This window comes from Trichechus manatus, unplaced genomic scaffold (assembly GCF_000243295.1).
Source record: "Trichechus manatus latirostris isolate Lorelei unplaced genomic scaffold, TriManLat1.0 scaffold00058, whole genome shotgun sequence".
NCBI lineage: Eukaryota > Metazoa > Chordata > Mammalia > Sirenia > Trichechidae > Trichechus > Trichechus manatus.
The window spans coordinates 7,537,121-7,557,225 of record NW_004443994.1 but is presented as its reverse complement, the minus strand read 5'-3'; the positions used below and the strand labels follow the sequence as shown (position 1 = coordinate 7,557,225).

The 20,105-nt window shown below is 36.6% G+C and overlaps 1 protein-coding gene across 3 annotated transcripts in view; it reads left to right on the top strand.

Moving 5' to 3' along the window:
• Window positions 1-20,105, top strand: part of EVI5 (ecotropic viral integration site 5) — a 286,322-nt gene that overhangs the window by 196,210 nt on the left and 70,007 nt on the right. For all 3 annotated transcript variants that reach the window (XM_023733439.1, XM_023733437.1, XM_023733438.1), the window contains 2 exons: window positions 11,580-11,726; window positions 19,544-19,639. In XM_023733439.1, coding sequence (XP_023589207.1) covers window positions 11,580-11,726; window positions 19,544-19,639 — 243 coding nt within the window. The remainder of the gene's footprint in view (window positions 1-11,579; window positions 11,727-19,543; window positions 19,640-20,105) is intronic.

Sequence of the window (20,105 nt, the reverse complement as noted above, 5' to 3'; positions counted from 1 at the left end):
TTTTTTTTTTGTTGGGAGTTTTTGAATTACCTTTTCAATCTCTTCTTTTGTTATGGGTTTATTTAGTTGTTCTACCTCTGTTTATGTTAGTTTAGATAGGTAGTGAGTTTCTAGAAATTTGTCCATTTCTTCTAGGTTTTCAAATTTGTTAGAGTACAGTTTTTCATAGTAGTCTGTTATGATTCTTTTAACTTTAGTTGGGTCACCCATCTCATTTCTTACACAGGTTATTTGCTTCCTCTCCTGTTTTTCTTTTGTTAGTTTGGCCAGTGGTTTATTGATTTTGTTGATCTTTTCAAAGAACCAGCTTTTGGTCTTGTTAACTCTTTGAGTTGTTTTTCTCTTCTCTATTTCATTTAATTCTGCTCTAAATCTTATTATTTCTTTTTTTCTGGTCTCTCTTTCTACTTGTTCCAGTTGTAGGGTTAATGTTTTGATTTTGGCCCTTTCTTCTTTTTGGATGTGTGCATTTATTGCTGTAAACTGACCTCTGAGCACTGCTTTTGCTGTGTCCCAGAGGTTCTGGTAGGATGTGTTTTCATTCTTGTTTGATTCTATGAATTTCTTTTTTCTATCCTTAATTTCTTCTATAACCCAGTAGTTTTTTAGCAAGGTGTTGTTCAGTTTCCATGTGTTTGATTTTTTTTTCCTTGCTTTTTCTGTTATTGATTTCTACTTTTATGGCTTTATGGTCAGAAAAGATGCTTTGTAATATTTTGATGCTTTGGATTTTGTTAAGGCTTGCTTTATGGCCTGATATGTGGTCTGTTCTGAAAAATGTACCATGTGTGTTGGAAAAGAATGTATACGTGGCTGCTGTTGGGTGGAGTGTTCGGTATATGTCTATGAGATCAGGTTGGTTGACTGTAGCATTTAGATCTTCCGTATCTTTGTTGAGCTTCTTTCTGGATGTTCTGTCCTTCCCCGAAAGTGGTGTGTTGAAGTCTCCTACTACTATTCTGGACTAGCTCTTTTCTTTATGTTCCATCTGTTTTTTACTTTGTTCTTCCTTTTCTACCTTCTCTTGGGTTTATTGGGTATTTATTATGATTCCATTGTATCTTTATGATTGATTGATTGATTTATACCTCTTTAAATTTTTTTATTAAAAAATAAGAATTTTATTTCCCCTTTAGTTATTCCATTTCATCACTCTCTTTTACTATATGTAGATCCGCATTTCCATCTGATGTCATATTTCTTTTGCTCGAAGAACTTTCTTTAACATTTCTTATAGTGCTTGTCTGCTGGCAATGAACTCTTAATTTTTGTTTGTGAAAGTAATTTTCCAATTTTAAAAATATGGATATTTTTGTTTCAAATTGTATTCTGGGTTGAAAATTTTTTTCTTTCAGCACTAAATTACTCCATTGTCAAGATGTCTGAAACCATGCAAGCCTTATGCCTGTTGTAATTCTTATTTTTGTTCCTCTGCACATATAACGTGTCTTTTTTTCCCTCTGTCTTCAAGATATTGTCTGTCTGCTGTTTTTAACAGTTTGAGTATGATATGCCTAGCTGTTTTTTTTTTTTTTTTTTTTTGGTTTATTTTTTTCTCTGAGCTTCTTTTATCTGTGTATTTGTGTCTTTTATTAATTCCAGAAAATACTGAGTCATTATTTCTTCAGACATCTCTTTTGACCCATACTCTCTTCTTCTGGGATTCCAGTTGCATATAGATTAGTTTGATTTTGTACCACAATTTGTGGATGTTCTGTTCTTTTTTTTCTCCCGTTAATTTTTCTCTTTGTGTTTTTAGTTTGGATAATTTCTGTTGACGTATCTTTAAGTTCAGCGATTCTCGCCACAGCTTTGTCAAGTCATCTGATGAGCCCGTTTTTCACATCTGTTATTGTTTATTGTGTTTTTTACTTCTAGCATTTCTGTTTGATTCACTTTTAGTTTTCATTTCTCTGCTGATACTAGCTGTCTGATCTTGCATGTTTTTCATCTTTTTCTTAGAGGCTTTAGCATATGTCTTAGTTATCTCATGCTGCTATAACAGAAATACCACAAATGGGTGGCATTACCAAACAAATTTATTTTCTCACAGTTTAGGCAGCTAGAAGTCCAAATTCTGGGTGCTGGCTCTAGGGGAAGGCTTTCTCTCTTTGTTGCCTCTGGAGAAAGGTCCTTGTCTCTTTTAGCTTCTGTTGTTGGGCAGTGTTCATTTGGCTTGGCATCTCTTTTTCCCTATCTCTGCTGCTTTCTTTGTTTAATCTCTTTTATATCTCCAAAGAGATTGACGTAAGACATGCCCTACCCTAATCCTGTCTGATTAACATAACAAAGACAACGCATTTCCAAATGGGATTATAACCACGGGCATAGAGGTTAGGATTTACGAACCGTATTTTTGGGGGACACAATACAATCCATAACATTCCACCCTTTGTCCCCCCTCAAAATTCATATCCTTGCCACATGTAAAACACATTCACCCCATCACATCATGCCAAAAGTCTTAATCAACTCCAAGTCCAAAATCTCATCTTCTGAATCATAATCATCCGAATCAAATATGTATGAGACTTTCGGCATATTCCATTCTGTGGCAAAATTCCTCTTCGTCTGTGAACCCGTGAAATCTAGAGTACAAGTTACCTGTTTCAAAGTACAGTGGTGGAATAGGCACAAGGTAGACATTTCCATTACAAATAGGAGAAATTGGAGGGAAAGAAGGTATAACAGGCACCAAGGAAGTCCAGAACCCAGTCGAACAATTTGTATTAGCTTTCAAGGCTTAAAAATGATCCCCTGTTCTTTAGGACCATCTGGGCAATGTCCCTGCCCTCCAGACTCTGGGTGTTGGCCACACCGTCTGGATTCTGGATGGAGGTGCCTCAGCCCTGGACTTCAGCTCCACCTTTCAGGCCCGCTGGGATGGCAGCTTTGCCTCCTCAGCTTTGGGTGGCCCCATTCTCCCAGCATCTGAGTGGCAGCCCCACCCCTTCAGCCCCAGCAGACCCCATTCTTCTGCCCCTTGGGCATGCCAGCACTGCCCCCTCAGGTTTGGGTAGCGTCTCCATCCCCCTAGCACTTGTGAATGGCAGCCCCACACTCTGGAACTGAGTTGATGAGGATCTGACTCTTTTAAACCTAGAAGGCATTGACGCTAGCCTTTGAAACCAATGAAGCCTTGCTTCCCACTGGAGGACTACAGATGTAGCTCCTTTGGCCTGTTTTTTGCCTATAGAATTCTCAGAGGCAGACAGCATACTTTCCATTTGTTGTTTCTAAGTACCCTTCAGTCTAAGCTGATGGGTTTTCTTCTGTGGTAGTTGGTTAGATCTATCGATCACAGGCTTAATCTCTTTTAACAAAAGATTATGTAGCCACGTCCTTGGTCAAAATTCTGGGACATGTGTCCATAGCTTGTACAACAGAATTTTCCAGCTCTTCAAGTTTTGTTTTCATTTTGCATAGTTCATGTTTAAGTCTATCTCTTTCCTCTCGCATTTTATTAAAGGAACAAAGGAAAACCACATGACCCCTTTAATACCTTGCTTAGAAATCTGCTCAGCCATACATCCAAATTCATCACTTATAAGTTCTACCTTCCACCAAACATTTGAACATATTTCAGACAAGTTTTTTGCCATTGCATAAAAAGCATCGCCCTTCCTCCATTGTCCAGTAACACATTCATCATTTTCTTTTAAAGCTTCACCAGAAGCACATTTAACATCCACATTTCTAGCAACATTCTTTGCTGGCACTGTATGTGTTCTCTAAGACAACAGAGACTTTCTCTGTAGCTCTCCTCACTTCCTTCTGACCCCTCACCAGAATTGCCTTTAATGTCCATAATTCTACCATCAGTCTCTTCAAGGAAACCTAGAATTTTACTATCAGACACCTTAAAACTCTTCCAGCCTTTATCCATTACCCAATTCCAAAACCGCTACCACATTTTAGGTGTTTAGTAGAGTAGCACTCCCACTTCTCGGTACCAAATTCTGTCTTAGCTGTCTAATAATGCTATAACAGAAATTAGTTTCTCTAATGGACCAGGACTACCACAGCCTCCACCAGACTGAGCCTAGAAAAGCTAGATAGTGCCTGGCTACCACCACTGACTGCTCTGACAGGGATCACAGTAGAGGGTCCCAGATAGAACGGAATAAAAACGTAGAACAAAATTCAAATTGACAAAAAAAAGACCAGACTGACTGGTCTGACTGAGACTGGAGAAGCCTCGAGAGTAAGTCCCCCAGACACCCTTTTAATTCAGTACTAAAGTCACTCCCGAAGTTCACCTTTCAGCCAAAGATTAGACAGGTCCATAAAACAAACAGTAACACTCGTGAGGAACATGCTTCATAGTTCAGTCATGTATACAAGACAAAATGGGCACACCAGCCTAAAAGCAAAGATGAGAAGGCAAGAAGGGACAGGACAACTGAACTAATAGAAATGGCAAACCCGGGGTGAAGAAGGGGAGAGTGTTGACACATCATGGGTTTGGCAGCCAGTGTCACAAAATAATATGTGTATTAATTGTTTAATGAGAAACTAATTTGCTCTGTAAACTTTCACCTAAAGCACAATTAAAAATAAATAAATATTTTCTCACAGTTTAGGAGGATAGAATCTGAATTCAGGGTTCTGGCTCTAGAGAAAGGCTTTCTCTCTCTGTCAGCTTTGGAGAAGGTCCTTACCTCTTTTAGCTTCTGCTCCTGGCGATCTTCATGTGGCTTGGCATCTCTCTTCCCTCATTTCTCCTTCTCATTTACTTATTTAATCATTCAGTCTCTTTTATATGTCAAAAGAGATTGACTTCAAGCACACCCTACACTAATCCTGTCTCATTAACATAAATTAGATTATAACCACAGGCATAACCCATTGCTGTCCAGTTGGTTCCAACTCATAGTGACCCTATAGGACAGAGTAGAACTGCCCCATAAGGACTCCAAGGAGCGACTGGTGGATTTGAACACCAGCCTTTTGCACCTGAGCTCTTAACTGCTGCGCCACCAGGGCTCCACCACAGGCAAAGACGTTAGGATTTACAACACATATTTTTGAGCACCAGAGTTCAGTCCATAACAGTGTATTAATCATAGTTATTTTAAATTCCCTGTCAGTTAATTTCAGCAGCTGTATCATATCAGAGGCTGGTTCTGTTGATTGCTTTGTTGCTTGGTAGTGTTTTGTTTTGTTTTCTTGCCTTTTCCTGTGCTTTGTAATTTTTTGTTGAAAGGTGGATATCTTGTGTAGGATGGTGGAGATTACAGTAAAAGTATTTATGCCTGGAAATGGGTACACCTTCTTTCTGCAAGGTCTTTAAAGTTAGGGTTTGAGTTAATATTGTCTAGAGTTGGGCTGTTTTGAGGTTTGTTGTTTCTGTGGTTACTCTCAGTGTACCACAGGTGTTAAATTCCTCTAGCAATACCTTATTTTTAGAGTGGGGGCTGGTTTGCCACAGGTTTTTCTCAGTGCCTTTAGGTCTTCACTTTGCACAGTGCCTAAGAGAGGGTCTGTCTTCAGCAGTATTCCACCATTACTTTTTACAGAGTTGGAGTGGCAGAAATAGTCCCTGTTCTGATAAAACCTCAGTCTTAAGCTAACATTGTGTTTCTTGATCTGGCATGTTTGGCCCTCTTCATTCTCCTATTCCACCCCTAACTGTAATTCTAGGTCCAAAACATAGTCGTTCCCCTTCCCCCACATGTGGTGGCTTTTGCTAGCCCCAAGGGTAACGGTGTTTGTTGCCCTACTCACTGCAGATCAATGCTTTTATTCCCTAGAGGAGACAGACAAGGTTGAGTGCCCCTCCTCTAGTGGCTGCTATTTCCTTCCCTGAGGCCTACATCATGAGGGTTGCTTTCTTAGGACTCTAACCAGTCTTCTTCGTGTTCACCTTTAGGGGTCGATAAAGAAAAAGTGTTCAAGAGTTTATGAACTTTCCTACATCTTTTGTCCCCTGGGATCCCACATTCTCTCGCCAGCCTATGCTTGACCTCCACCAATTTGATATTTAATCATTTTTAACAGTATCTGGCTGCATTGCCATAGGTGAACAAGTGTTCACATCCCATCCCATCTCTCCCAGGACACTCATGGGCTAGGTGGCCACCCTGTGACCTCAGCTCTCTGGGTAACAAAAATCATGAACTTAGAGTTTGTCTGGCTTTTTTTTTTTTTTTTAATTGAAAGGATGAGAGTGATGCTTTTTCTAGCTCTCTGTATCCCCAGTCAGGTTCTGATTATGTGGAATTATTTTATTGTGTACTTTCTATTCTGTTGTTTTTTTTTTCTTTCTTTCTGTTTTTCCTCTTTTCTTTTTATTGGATTGATTCAGTTTTTTTTTTCTCTCTACTACTTTGACTTTTATAATTTCATTTTTTCCTGTTAGTGTTTATTACCTGAGAAAATAATTAGATGCTTACCTGACCAAATGAAGCCTAAAGTTAGTTATTATCTCCATCTGCCTGCCAAACAGTACAAGGGCGTTAGGAGACGTCATGTGTTTTTCCATCATACAATTTATCATTATGCATCTTTTTTATACCCCCAAATTAGTAGGCATAATTATTATCGGAAAGTCCCTGGTGGCACAAATGGTTTGCTTTCAACTACTAGCCTAAAGGTTGGCAGTTCAAACCCACTCAGTGGCACCGTGGAAGAAGGGTCTGGCAATCTACTTCCATAAAGATTACAGCCAAGAAAACCTTGTGGAGCAGTTTTCCTCTGTAACGCATTGGGTCATCATGAGTTGGAATTTACTCGGCGATAATTGTTTAGATTTTTTATATATTATTATTGTTTTATGGAGTCAGTGCTCATTGTGATTGGTTCACCTGTTTGTCAATTTTTTGCTCTTTAGTCTTTTATTTGACAGTTTCTTTCTAGTTTGAATCCTGAGTTGTGGACACTCTTTCACTTATCTTAAAATAAACTTTCTTTTCTCTTACTCTTGAAAGATAGTTTAGCTGAGTATGGTACTGAAGGGTGATGTTTATTTTTTTGAGCACTGCAAATTTTTGCTGTTCAGATATCTTCAGGACATTTAACTTCCTTTTGTAAATAATCTGTCTTTCCTGCTATTTGCCTTCTTCTGTTCTTTAGTATTCTAAACTTTGTACAGTGTATCTCAAGGATTTATTTGTATTTATCTTGTTTGAGACTAGGTGTGCCTCCTTAAGTATGGATTCATACCTTTTCTTTTTAATTGTGAAGAGTTGTCAACCATTATCATCTCTTAGACTATAGCTCGTCTTTTTTTTTTAATCCTGCAACCACTATTAGGTATACTTTGGACCTTCTTATTCTCTTTTCTATGTCTCTTGACCCCTTCTGGGCACTAATTGTTTCTTAAATGTATCTAATCCCCTATTTAATCCTTTAATTGAATTAAAAAAGTTATTGTGGTAAAATATATATAACATAAAATTGCCATTTTAATCATTTTTAAAGGTACAATCCAGTGGCATTAATTACATTCACCATACTGTGCAGCCATCACCATTATCTATTTCCAAAAGTTTTCATTACCTGAAACAGAAACCAGTACCCTTTAAGCAATAACTCCTCATTTCTCCCTACCACCTGACCTTGCTAACTGCTAATAAACATTTGTCTCAATGCATTTGCCTGCGCTAGATATTTCATGTAAGTGATATCATGCAATATTTTCCCTTTTGTGTCTGACTTATTTCACTTAGCATAATGTTTTCAAGGTTCGATCATGTCATAGAATGTATCAGGACTTCATTTATCTTTATGACTAAGTAACATTCCATTATATGTATATAATGCATTTTATGTATTCATTCATCTGTTGATGGACACTTGGGTTTTTTACCTATGGCTATTGTGAATCATACTGCAGTGAACATTGGTGTACAAGTATCTGATGGAACCCTTGCTTCCAAGCCTCTTAGGTGTATACCTAGGCATGGAACTGCTAGATCACTTGGTAATTCAATGTTTAACTTTTTGAGGAACTGACAGACTGTTTCCACAGCAGCTACACCATTTTACCTTTCCACCAGCAATGCACAAGGGTTCTAGGTTTTCCATATCCTCGCTAACACTTGTTATTTTCTGATAATAGCCATCCTGGTGGGTGTGAAGTGGTATTTCATTGTGGTTTTGATTTTCATTTCCCTGATGGCTAATGACCTTGGGCATCTTTTCGTGTACTTATTGACCATTTGTATATCTTCTTTGAAGAAATGTCTGTTCAAGTCCTTTTCCCATTTTTTAATTGGGTTGTTTATTTTTTGTTTTTCTTCTTAGTGAATTATTAATATCAATTGCTATATTGTTAAATTCTTTGAATTTTATTTGGTTCTTTTTCAAATTTGCCAAATCTTTTTTGACAAGACTTGTTCTTTGCTCGTGTTTTTGCTTCCTCCTTTTATGTCTTTCATAATTTTAAACATACCTATTTTATAGTCCTTATATGATTATTTTATTATCTTAAAAATCTGTTTTTGCTATCTGTTTTGTCTATTGATTCTTACTCATGGTCAGTTCTTGGGTTTTGCTTATATGTGAGTGTTTTGTAATTTTCAGGCATGGACTTGTGTTCAGGGTTGCAGGGAGTTTATCTGTGGGAATTCTTTGCAGCATGTGTTGAAAATATGTCCCTCTAGAAGGTAGTGGTTTGTTTAATGGTAGGAGGTAAGCTAGTAAAAATAGGTTGTGGAGAATTTTGAATATCATACTAACAATTTCACTCTTAATTGTGCAGACAGCCAGCATTCAATGAATGAAAGAGAGAGTATCTAGTAATGTGGGAAGCCCAGAACAAAGTAGGATAATATAATTAGTGGATAAAATTAAAAAGAAGAAGTATTTCTTCTGTGAGACAGGAATATAAGTAAAAGTAAAGATGAGGAAACTCAGAAGTGGTAGAAAGTTTTAGAGCTTAAATGTACTAAGTGATCCAAATTTTTTTCATTAAAACTGGATATAGGGTCATTTTCACAGAGTGAAGAGGATAGGTATAATAACAGTAACAACGGAGCTTTTTTTAAAGTATCTGTGTTATTTCTGGCATTGTTTGAGACTTCTTTCATAAACTTTTCCCCTATGATCCTCACAACACAGCCTTGAAAATCCAGTAGTGATATCAACACTTTTAACAGTGAAATGAACTTTAGTGTGTTTAAATAACTTGGCCAAGGTTGAAGAAGGAGCCAGTTTTTTACCTGTTTTTGGTGATAAAAGTCCCTATTGTTAGACCCCCCCACTAGAATAATTGGGGGTTGAGAGAATTCAGACTGGGTCTAGTCTGAATGGGAAAACTTTTTTAAAAGTTTTTTATTGTTCTTTAGATGAATATTTACAGAGAAAACTAGTTTCTCATTAAACAATTAGTACACGTATTGTTTTGTGACACTGGTTGCCAACCCCACGACATGTCAACACTCTCCCCTTCTTGACCTTGGGTTCCCCATTACCAGCTTTCCTGTCCCCTCCTGCTTTCTCGTCCTTGCCCCTGGGCTGATATGCCCCTTTAGTGTCGTTTTGTTTTATATGCCTGTCTGATCTTTGGCTGAAGGGTGAACCTCAGGAGTGACTTCATTACTGAGCTATCAGGGTGCCCGGGGGCCATACTCTCGGGGTTTCTGCAGTCTCTGTCAGACCAGTAAGTCTGGTCTTTTTTTGTGTGTGTGTGAATTAGAGTTTTGTTCTACACTTTTCTCCAGCTCCTTCTGGGACCCTCTATTGTGATCCCTGTCAGAGCAGTCAGTGGAGGTAGCTGGGCACCATCTAGTTATGCTGGACTCAGTCTGGTGGAGGCTGTGGTAGTTGTGGTCCATTAACCCTTTGAACTAATCTTTGCCTTGTGTCTTTGGTTTTCTTCATTCTCCCTTGCTCCAGATGGGTTGAAACCAGTGGAGTATCTTAGATGGCCACTCACAAACTTTTTAAGACCCCAGACACTACTCACCAAAGTAGAATGTAGAACATTTTCTTTATAAAGTATGTTATGCCAGATTCCCTAGATGTCCCCCAAGATCATAGTCTCCACAGCCCTCAACCCAGTAATTTGGTCCCTCAGAGGGTTTGGATGTGTCTATGGAGCTTCCATGACCTTGCCTTGGACAAGTTGTGCTGGCTTCTCCAGTATTGTGTACTGTCTTACCCTTCACCAAAGTCACCACTTACCTATCGTCTATTTAGTGTTTTTCCCTCCTACCCCTCCCCTCCCTCGTAACCATCAAAGATTGTTTTTTGTGTGTGTAAGCCTTTTCATAAGTTTTTATGGTAGTGGTCTCATACAATATTTGTCCTTTTGTAATTGACTTATTTCACTCAGCATAATGCCCTCCAGATTCATCCATGTTGTGAGATGCTTCACAGATTCATCTTTGTTCTTTATCATTGCGTAGTATTCCATTGTATGTATGTACCATAGTTTGTTTATCCATTCATCTCCATCTTTTTGCTATTGTCAACAGTGTTGCAGTGAACATGGGTGTGCATATGTCTATTTGTGTGATGGCTCTTATTTCTGTAGGATATATTCCTGGGAGAGGGATTGCTGGATCACATCGTATCATATCATACTTATAGCTTTTTAAGTAAGTGCTGTATTTTTTCCAAAATGGTTGTACCATTTTGCATTCCCACCAGCAGTACATAAGAGTTCCAGTCTCCCCACAGCCTCTCAATGGTATCCCATTGTGGTTTTGATTTGAATGGCTAGTGATCTCGAGCAAGTCCTCATGTATCTGTTAGCTGCTTGAATGTCTTCTTTGAGAAAGTGTCTGTTCGTATACTTTGCCCATTTTTTAATTGGATTATTTGTCTTTTTATTGTAGAGGAGTTGGATTTTCCTGTAGATTTTAGAGGTTAGACCTTTGCCAGATTTGTCATAGCTAAAAATTTTTTGAATGGGAAAACTCTTGACAGGAAAACTTCCTCATTTTAGTCAATTCAAGGCCTATATATTTTTAGTCTGTTCTATAATTATTATAAGCAGCTAACATTTATTGAGTTCTTACTACCTGTTAGATCCTGTTACATGTATTATCTCATTTAATGCTAAAGACAACCAAGTGAGAAACAGATAGTATTTTTACATACTTTTTTCAAATGAGGAAACAGAGACTCAGAGATACTAAGTAGTTTGTTTAGTCATGAAATAGCAAAGCCAGAATTCGAAAGCAGTCCATGCTTCATAAAAAGAGATTATGCTAGACATTGGGGGACTATAGAAGTGCATGACACATTTTGTGGCATCCATGAGTTTATAGTCCAGTAAATGGTGATGGTACCTTTCAATCAGTTTCTACTTCCCTTTGGAAAATGAAAAGAGGAGTTAAATTAAAACACCTTTAAGTTGTGTGTAGACACCACTGTAGTTTATAGATATTTATCATATAAACGGTAAATTGAGCTAAATTCAGAGTTTATAATATGGACCTTATGTATTTCTTTGAATCTTTTAATCTTTAAAGCAGTTTTTTTTTTGTATTATTTAACTGTTGAATAAAATTTATCTATGACAAATAATGTTTTTTATAATGTTGAGGCATAAAGTGCTTAGGTAAAAATTTGTAAAAATATTCAGGCCTTTTATGTACAGTCTGAGTGTTTATGTTTTTAATTATTAGAACCAAATCAACAGTAACCATCTCCGAAGAGCAGAACAAGAGGTGAACAGTCTACAGGAGAAGGTGCAATATCTTTCTGCACAAAACAAAGGACTACTTACTCAGTTAAGTGAAGCAAAGCGCAAACAAGCAGAGCTTGAGTGCAAGGTAAATATGTCAGCTAGCTAGTTTATGTTTTTGTTAATATAATAATGTCTTTTGTTTGTTTTACATACTCATCATGATTAAATTATTTTAAAAACAAAACCAAAAAAAAGCTGTTCTGTGTTCTCACTTTTCCTGAGTTTGGTTTAGTGGTTGCATTTGGACCGTCTTGCTCATCTTGCTCTGGGGGTGGATTTCAGGCAGGAAATCTCATTTCAACCACTTAGTTGGTTAACATAACACCTGCATTGTCATTTATCAGTATCTCTTTATAATTTTTCTTTGACATATAGCCATTTAAAACCAAAGCTTTTAATATCTCAGTCAAAAAGACAGGTAATTTAGAGGGCTTTAGGGCTTTGATACCTTATTAGTGGGCATCAATAGTGATACATGTCTCTGGATAGAGTACAGAGCTGAAGAAATGTGTGTGAATCAGTGGGATGGGAAATTGGATATATTTCCCATAACACTTTTTATCAGTTCTTCTGTTTCTTTTTTTTATGAAGTGTTTGGGTTCGTAAAGTATCAATTGTATAGGAATAGGAATGCAAGTACATTTTTTCCTGAAATTAGTTTATAGCAAAGCAGTTGTGAGAGAGGAGGAGTTTGTGGAGTAGAGAGGAAGAGTGTATGTGTGTGAAATAACTAAAGAAATAACTATAGTTTGAACATTAGAATGAATTACTGAGGACAAGTTACGGGATTTTAAAAATAAACTAGGTATCAGTCTTTCCATAGTGAGATAGGAGGAATGATGCCCTTTAAAGATTCCAGCCTTATTATTCTATGATAAGAAATAAGACTTTCAATGGCACATATAAAGCTGTAATTCCATCAACTTGTTCTGGTGTCATTAAAAACCAAGAGTGAAGCTTGAGTGGTTTATCAGTGTCACTGAAATCCAGAGATGAAATTACATCCTAATAAATATGCATGGCTGTTACAATTTACACTGACAGAAATCTGTAGGCAGTACTGAAATTTGTGCTAATTTAAGAGTGGTCCCTTTTGAAGGATATGACTAGATGAAGTTAAAAATAAAATAATGTGAAATGAGGTGGTATCAGTTTGATTTGCCATACCAATATTTCACTGAGTTTTTATGATGCTATATTATCTGTGCTGATTTATCTTTAATAGAAAATTAAAATTAATCTTCATTCATTGTTGATACAAGTTTTCCTAATATTTTGATAATGATGTTACTGAATTTAATATGGTTCCTTAACTGCTTTAGCATCTGTTAATCAAAGTAAAGTATTCTTTGGTAATAAATATTTGAGGAGTTTGCTAATGAAAATAATTTTCTTTGAATTTATCCAAGTAATGGACAGATTTAGAATTCTAGAGGATTTTATTAAGAACTGATAGGAAATGTTAAACTATTACTATCTCTCTGAAGTATGTTATAGATGTTGACTCTGATCTCTTCCCGTGTTTAACCTGTATATTGATTTATCCAATCTTTTATAATGGCTTTTAGAGATTTCAAGAGTGACCATGTGTTAATTGTCCACCCTAGCACCTAGTACATTCTTATTAAGTGTATATATTCTACCTCTTTATGTTGGAACATTTCAGGAACAAACCTGACCTTTGCAAGGAGGCCAGTTCTTAAATTATATAAATCTGATTAATTTTTATTTAGTTTTATATGATTACATGATTATGGCTTATAACTTGTTGATAATCATTGAAACTCTTATTTTTCACTTATGTAAAATATTGTTTTAAATATTAATCTTATTTTCCCTCTGCAACTGAATTTGAGTGTTTTCACTTAAAGATGAAATGCTCAGCAATACAATTCAATCAAGTACAAGTCTATGATTCCCCAATTTCAAAATCCAAAGCACTCTGAACCTCCAAGTTTTTTTCAAAAGTTTCACACATATTGGAGGCAAAACCTGATTTGAATTGACATAAAGCCCTTTATAATTTTTATTTATCCTTCTTGGTGTGGTATTTATACTTCACTGCAGAAATAATACTGTTTCATTATGGATGCTGCCCTAGACCCCGCTGGATAATACTAATGTATAGTTTATGCACCTTGTTGTTATTGCTAGTTGCCTTCCAACTCATGGCAACCCTATGTGTGCAGAGTAGAACTGCTCCATAAGGTTTTCAAGGCCGTGACCTTTCAGAAGCAGATCGCCAGGCCTGTCTTCTGAGGTGCCTCTGGGTGAGTTCGAATTGCCAACCTTTCAGCTAGTAGCTGAGCCCTTAACCATTTGCCCCACCCGGGGACTCCTTTGCACCTTATTACTTTCTAAAATACAAAAAATCTGGAATTCCAAAACACACTTGGTCCCATGGTTTCAGTAAAAAGATTTTGGGCCTATTAAACATATCTTTCAAGTGAGATTTTCTGTGTAAGTCTTAATTTGAAGATCACAGAAACATTTTATATTCTCTAGTTCTACACAGAGATACATAAACCAAACCCACCGCTGTCAAGTCGATTCCGACTCCAAGTGACCCCGTAGGGTTTCCAAGGCTGTAAATCTCTAGGGAAGCAGACTGTCACATCTTTCTCCTGTGGAGCCACTGGTGGTTTCAAACTGCCATCCTTTCGGTTAGCAGTAGATCGCTGTAACCACTGCACCACCAAGGTTCCTTAATAGAGAGATATAGTCATGAAAAAAATATGTTAATTCATGTGCAAACTTGTAAAATTATTTAATAAATAATGATAAGTGTAGAAAGTCAATCAAAATTATAACATTTGTGCATATATGGAATAATGACAGGAAGGAAACAGGAAGAAATTAAACCTGTTGCTTATATTTAATATAATTTTAATAGCTAATACATATACTTTTTTCATAATTATTTGATTTTTTTTAAACAAAATATAAATGAAAGTATTGTTCCCACCCTGTGCCTGTTTATCCCATCCTGTTCCCAACACTACTGCATACCCTTCCCCCTTTTGTTTCCCTTCAGATAACTGCTTTTATTATTTTCTGATGTCCTTTTAGTGTTTCTTTTAGGTAGATACTAGCAAGTTAAAGTATGTAGTTTTTCTTCTCACTTTCTTACGCAAAACATAGCTTATTATAATAAACATAGTTCTGCTTTTTGTTTTTTCATAAATATGTTTTATAAAGCTTTCAATGTCCGTGCTTGAAGAGTCTTCTCATTTGTTTCTAAGGTACATTGTTTTTCTATTGCGTAGGTGTACCATAGTTTACTTAATTAGGTCTTTATTGATGGACACCTGTGTTGTTTCCAGTGTTTTGCTACTACAAGCATTGTGTAGTCAATAACATTGTACCTACGTAATTTCAGACGTGCACAGGTATATCTACGCATTTCTGCAGGTTAAATTCCCGTAATTTTTGGCTCAAAGGGTAAATGCATTTGTAGTTTGCGTAGATTTTGTCAAGTTGCCCTCCTTAGGGTTGTACCATTTTGTACTTTGACCAGGAGGGCATGATAGTTCCAGTTTCTTCACTGTGTTGCTTACAGACCACGTAGCCAAATGTTTTGTTCATTCTAAACAGTTATCATTTACATATTCTAGGACAGTGATTCTCAAAAAGAGGTAAGGGAGGAGATAAGACTTCAGAGAATGATGGCTTTTAGTTATGTATTCATCAAATATTTGAACATTTTCTATTTGTCAGATACTCTTGTAAGCAGTGGGGGATACAGTGATGAAGAAGATGAACATAATGCTTAATGAGACAATAGGGAAAAAATAAATAAGATTAATTGGGGTGAATGCTAGGAAAGAAATGTAGGATGGTATATTATAGAATGGAGGTGGAGGAGGTGCAGATTTAGATCAAGTGCCAGGCGGTGTTATATCTGAGCTAAGACCTGAAGGATGCAAAAGAACCAGCCATATGAAGTGCTAGGGGAAGATCCTTGCATGAAAAGGGTCACAAAGTTCAAGGCCCAAAAGCAGGAAGAAATTTGGTTGCTAATTCTAGTATGTAATGAAAAGCTGAACAAGGAAATCCAGAGAGGTAGGCTAGGACTCTTAACATCTTACCGTGTAGATCTCTGTAGCCCGTGGAAAGGACTTTGGGTTTTAAGTGCTATGGAGGCCATCAAAAGGTTTTCAGTAGAAAAGCAATATGATGTAATGTTTTGTATTCTTTTTTCTCTATTTTGGTGTATTTCAGGTTTTTTTTACTTTTAATTTTGAAATAATTTTATGTTTAGAAAAGTGGCAAAGGTAATACAGAGAGTTCCCATATACCTTCACTCAGCTCCTCCTAATGTTAACATCTCACATAGCCATGGTGCCTTTACAAAACCAAGAAATGAATATTGGTACAATGCCATTACTAGACTACAGACTTAATTTGGATTTCTGCATCATGTCTCATCATGTCTCCTTAGTCTTCTCTGATCTGTGACTGTTCCTTAGTGTTTTCTTGTTTTTTATTACCTTGTCTATTGAAGAGTACTGGTCAGGTGTTTTGTAAAATATCTCTCAGTTTGGGTCTGTTTGATGTTTTGTCATGGTTAGACTGAGGTTATAGGTTTTGAGGAAGAATACCACAGAGATGATGTGTCCTTCTTAGCACGTCATATCAGGGAGCACATGGTATTGAGATATCTTATTATTAGTGATACTAGCCTTGATCACTTGATAAAGTTGGTTTCTGCTAAGTTTCTCCACTGTAAAGCTGTTTTTTTCCTCTCTATACTCAGGAAACCCTGGTGGCACAGTGGTTAAGAGCTATAGCTGCTAAGCAAAAGATTGGCAGTTTGAATCTACCAGGCACTCCTTAGAAACTCCATGTGACAGTTCTACTCTGTCCTATAGGGTTGCTATGAGTCGGAATCGACTCGATGGCAGTGGGTTTTTTCTGGTTTATACTCTATTCATTACAAGTAAGTTATTAAGTCCTGCTCATAGTCCAAGAGGAGAGGAATTAAGCTCCATTTCCTAGATGAAAGCCTATAAAAGCACTTGTGGACATGTGTTAAAACCACCACAATAATTAATAAATATTGGGGGTAAGGTAGATATATTGAGGCTATGTAAATATCCTTGAAGTTCCACTCACTAATTTTAGATTTATTAGTAGATCTTGCCTGGAGCAATTAATCATTTTTAAAAAGAACACATGTCTCTGTGTGGAGATGAATTTAAGGTGAGATTGGAGAAATATTTAGAGAGATTTGATGTGAGAAGATCAGGTAATAGTACAGGACAGAGATGCTAGCTTGGGTAAGGTATTGGCGGTGGAGCTAGAAAGAAGTAGACTAGTTTAAGATATATTTTGTAGAGAGCCAATAAATCTTGATGATTAGTTTGGAGCGGGGGAAGATTAGGAAAAATTGGTACTCAGGATTTTTTGTTTTGTTTTTACTTGATTGATTTAATTTCTTTTTCTACAATGTTAACTAAAATTATTAGAGTTTAAATGTATTAGTTACCTATTGCCATGTAACAAGCTTTCAAAACTTAGTGACTTAAAATAGCAATAAATATTAATATCTCACCATTTCTGTGGGTTAGAAATTCAGGAGCAGCTTAGCCAAGTGGTTCCATTCAGAATCCTTCATGAGGCTGTGGTCATGTATGCGCCAGGGCTACAGCCATCCAAAGACTTCATGCTGTCTGTTGGTGACATCTCTGTCCGCGAGGGGCTTACTCTTGGTAGAGTATACAGACAAGGAAACACAATTACAATGGAGTGTGGGGAGTGCTGTGCTTCAGGAGGTTCAGGACACTATAATTGGAGTTAGTGTTAGGGTAATGGTTCACAGAAGGCTAAATAAGAATATCCAAGCTGAGACTCTAAGGATATATAGGAGTTAGTCAAAGAACTGCAACACAGAGTTCACTAGGCAGAGGGAATAGCACGTGTGAAGATGTAGAAGTAAGAACGGTCAGCAGGTTGTTTGAACTAAAAGAAGTTCATTCTAGCTGGAATGCGGAATGAGGAGTATGGTGAGGAATGCTGAAAAGCTAGCGCAATGAATAGGGAACAGATCATACAGAATCTTGGACACCAGTATGAGGACCTGGGATATTAAGATCAGGGGAGAGCCATTAAGTGTTCAAAATAGGGGAGGGTCAGGATGAGATTTTCATTTTATTAAAAGTAGATATAGTGTTAAGCTCTGGAGTCAGCTCGTAAAGGCTTACAAGAGCAGATTGTTAAATTTTCAGGAATTTTGAGACACAGTTGTTAATAGCAGCCATATTTAAAATTAAATTATATAACATAATTAAATAAAGTATACTAAAACAAGGGTAATAAATACTAAAAACTCATATTTCCTAATTATTTTTACCACATTTTACTATCATCTGTGCTCCTGAGATTATATCTGTTGTGTCCATATGCTGGAAATACTATATAAACATGTGCTACTGCACTTCTCTTCCCAACTGTGTGTTCAGTTGAAAGGCAGAGTTCTGACTGTGTTATGTTAGTAGCTTGAAAGTAGCCATGGTGGGGTTGGAGTATTTACATCACATAAATTGGCAAACTCTACAAATCAGGGCTTGGGCTTGATTTATTGCTTTGTTGATTGTCTAGATCAGGGGTCAGCAAACATAGCCCAAATCCAGCTGGCTGCCTGTTTTCGTAAATAAGGTTTTATTGGAATGCAGCCTCTCCCATTCGTTTAAGTATTGTCTGTGGCAGATAGGGTAGTTACGATGGACTGTATGACCCACAAGCCTAAAAAAAGTTTCCTGACTCTTGCTCTAGACTTAAGAAAGTTATGAATAACATATTTATGATACTACAACTTAAAAAGTGTGTCATATCTTCAGCCTTTACATTGTAAATAGCACAAAATATTAAGAAAATGTTCTTCCAGTATTTGATTACTGTTATCCAGTTCAGCAAAAAAGTTACTCATATCATGGGCAAAAAAGTGGAATTCTAACACAGATATTCCTTGCTAGTCTTTCATCTTCTCTCTAACATAAAAATATCAACCAATAATTTGTGTCAAAACTTTACTTATTCATCAGTTTCAACCATAGATGGCCTATAGATACAAGAGTGTGGCAAAAATAAATGAATGCATTCTGTACGAATATACTGACTACATGGAATTTACAATAATGGGTTATTTTATATTGTATTATTGTTTGTACATTGTGTACTATACTTTATATCAGTTTATATTAAAATTTATAATAAACTTATGCACACATGCCATAAGTGCATATACACATACACCCGTACACCTGAGAGCCAGTTGTTGAACATTTACTAGCACACCACTGGGTGCGAAGAATACATATTGGGGCCATATGCCAAATGGTGAGGTGTTAAAAGCAGTATTTGTTTGAAATTGAGTACCACTGTCATATCTGAGATGATATTCTGCTTTTCCTAGAAAGATTAGAATTATGACATATTCTAATTTCTATCTTTCTCCTTTGTAATAGAACAAGTATTTATTAACATTTATTGCATCAGAAAGGGTATACTGTTCTTTTTAACACTATCTGGCTAATATATACTCTCTTAATATCCATATTCCCTCATAGCCTATTGTCCTAGTTACTAAATCTTTAAAAAGCTCTCAGTAATTGTTTTTGCATAAAAAGTTAACAGCTTTCACATTCGCAAGTTCATTTTAATTTTAATTAGTTGATTTTTAATTTTAACATTTTGAGTAATATTTATATGAAATGGTATCTCTAATTACTTAAAAATGAAATTCTATTCCATATATACATTCTTCATTTTATATTGACTTTTTTTTTCATTTAATAATATATCTTTTTGTCATTTTCTGGATTTGAGGCAAGTTACAAGTGTTTATGTTTTGCGACCAGTGTTTGGTTGTTTATTATTATTTTGCTTTGTTTTCCACTGTAGAGCAAGGAAGAGGTGATGGCTGTGAGACTTCGGGAAGCAGATAGCATAGCTGCTGTGGCTGAACTACAGCAACACATTGCAGAGCTTGAAATCCAGGTACCATATGAAAATAATAAAGTATATATAAAAATAATATGATAGTTTCTCTTTCCCTTCACACCTGAACAGTGACTTATATCTTCATCCTAATGACTGAATCATTTTCAACACTTACTCATACGTACTTCTTTTTATTTTTAATTTTTCTTCTTGTACTTTAGATGAAGGTTTACAGAACAGGATAGTTTCTCATTAAACATTACACATATTGCCCTATGACGGTGGTTAACAACCCCATGACATGTCAACACTGTCCTTTCTCAACCTTGGGCTCCCTATCATCAGCTTTCCTGTCCCCTCCTGCCTTCTAGTCCTTGTCCCTGGACTGCTGTGCCTGATTAGTCCTGTTTTGTTTTATGGGGCTGTCTAATCCCTGGCTGAACGGTGAAACTCGGAAGTGACTTCACCACTGAGCTAAAAGGGTGTCCAGGGGCCATACTCTCGGGGTTTCTCCAGTCTCCTT